General features: G+C 45.5%; 1 protein-coding gene across 1 annotated transcript; it reads left to right on the top strand.

Moving 5' to 3' along the window:
* Window positions 1-498: 498 nt before the first annotated feature.
* Window positions 499-834, top strand: LOC115227422. The gene has a single exon (XM_029798259.1). The coding sequence runs from the start codon at window positions 499-501 to the stop codon at window positions 832-834; it is 336 nt and encodes a 111-aa protein (XP_029654119.1).
* The last annotated feature ends 280 nt before the right edge of the window (window positions 835-1,114 follow it).

Raw genomic sequence — 1,114 nt, 5'->3', positions numbered from 1 at the left:
ACTCAGAACGTAAAAATAGACGAAATACCTATTTCTTTTCTACCCACAAGGGGCTAAACACAGAGAGGACAAACAAGGACAGACAAACGGATTAAGTCGATATATCGACCCAAGTGCGTAACTGGTACTTATTTAATCGACCCCGAAAGGATGAAAGGCAAAGTCGACCTCGGCGGAATATGAACTCAGAACGTTACGGCAGACGAAATACCTATTTCTTTATTACCCACAAGGGGCTAAACACAGAGGGGACAAACAAGGACAGACATAGGTATTAAGTCGAATACATCGACCCCAGTGCGTAACTGGTACTTAATTTATCGACCCCGAAAGGATGAAAGGCAAAGTCGACCTCGGCGGAATATGAACTTAGAACGTAACGGCAGACGAAATACCGCTAAGCATTTCGTCCGGCGTGCTAACGTTTCTGCCAGCTCGCCGCTTTAAGAAATAAGGAAGATTGACCGAAAAATCTGTAAGCTGCTGACTTGCAATAAGATGCACCAACTAAAGGCAGACGTAAATCGCTGGATAATAATCAACGAATGTTTGAGGGAGGACATTCGGAGAAATCAACCGGATCTGCGGAGCGTGTGGAACTGGATTGTTCACGACAATAATGCCCTCTGTCACCGAGATTTCAACATGGTATCGCTCCTGCACCCGTCAGATTTAGCCGCTGCGGACCTTCATCTCTTCCCCAAGATGAAAATGCAGCTGAAAGGTAACCGTTTGAACACCGTTGTCGAAATCAAGAGCGAATCGCAGAAGATCCTTCACTCATTTACGGAAATCGACTTCAAGGTCGGGTCCCAAAAGTGGCGGGAACGCTAGTACCTATGTATTGCTGCGCAAGGTTTCTATTTCGAAGGAGATGATGCTAAAACTTAGGTAAATAACTTATTTTTTTTTACTGAATATAACTAGTAAAAGAACTTTTCGCTACCACCTCGTATATGCATGTGTGTTATTTGTTCTTTCTCGAGCCATATGCCAGGCTCATAAGGGCCGGTTTCCCGGTTTCCTTGGCGTATAGGTTCCCCACCTGGACGGGACGCCTGTCCGTCGCAGGTGAGCTGCAAGATGCAGGAGGAAAGATTGAGAGAAAGTTGTG

Source organism: Octopus sinensis, linkage group LG2 (genome assembly GCF_006345805.1).
Source record: "Octopus sinensis linkage group LG2, ASM634580v1, whole genome shotgun sequence".
In the NCBI taxonomy this organism is placed as follows: domain Eukaryota; kingdom Metazoa; phylum Mollusca; class Cephalopoda; order Octopoda; family Octopodidae; genus Octopus; species Octopus sinensis.
Note: the sequence above shows the minus strand (reverse complement) of the source record. Positions and strands in the feature narration are given on the sequence as shown.

Bases quoted from the DNA above. Each gene is read 5' to 3' on its own strand.
- LOC115227422 (XM_029798259.1), top strand. From the start codon at position 499: ATGCACCAACTAAAGGCAGACGTAAATCGCTGGATAATAATCAACGAA.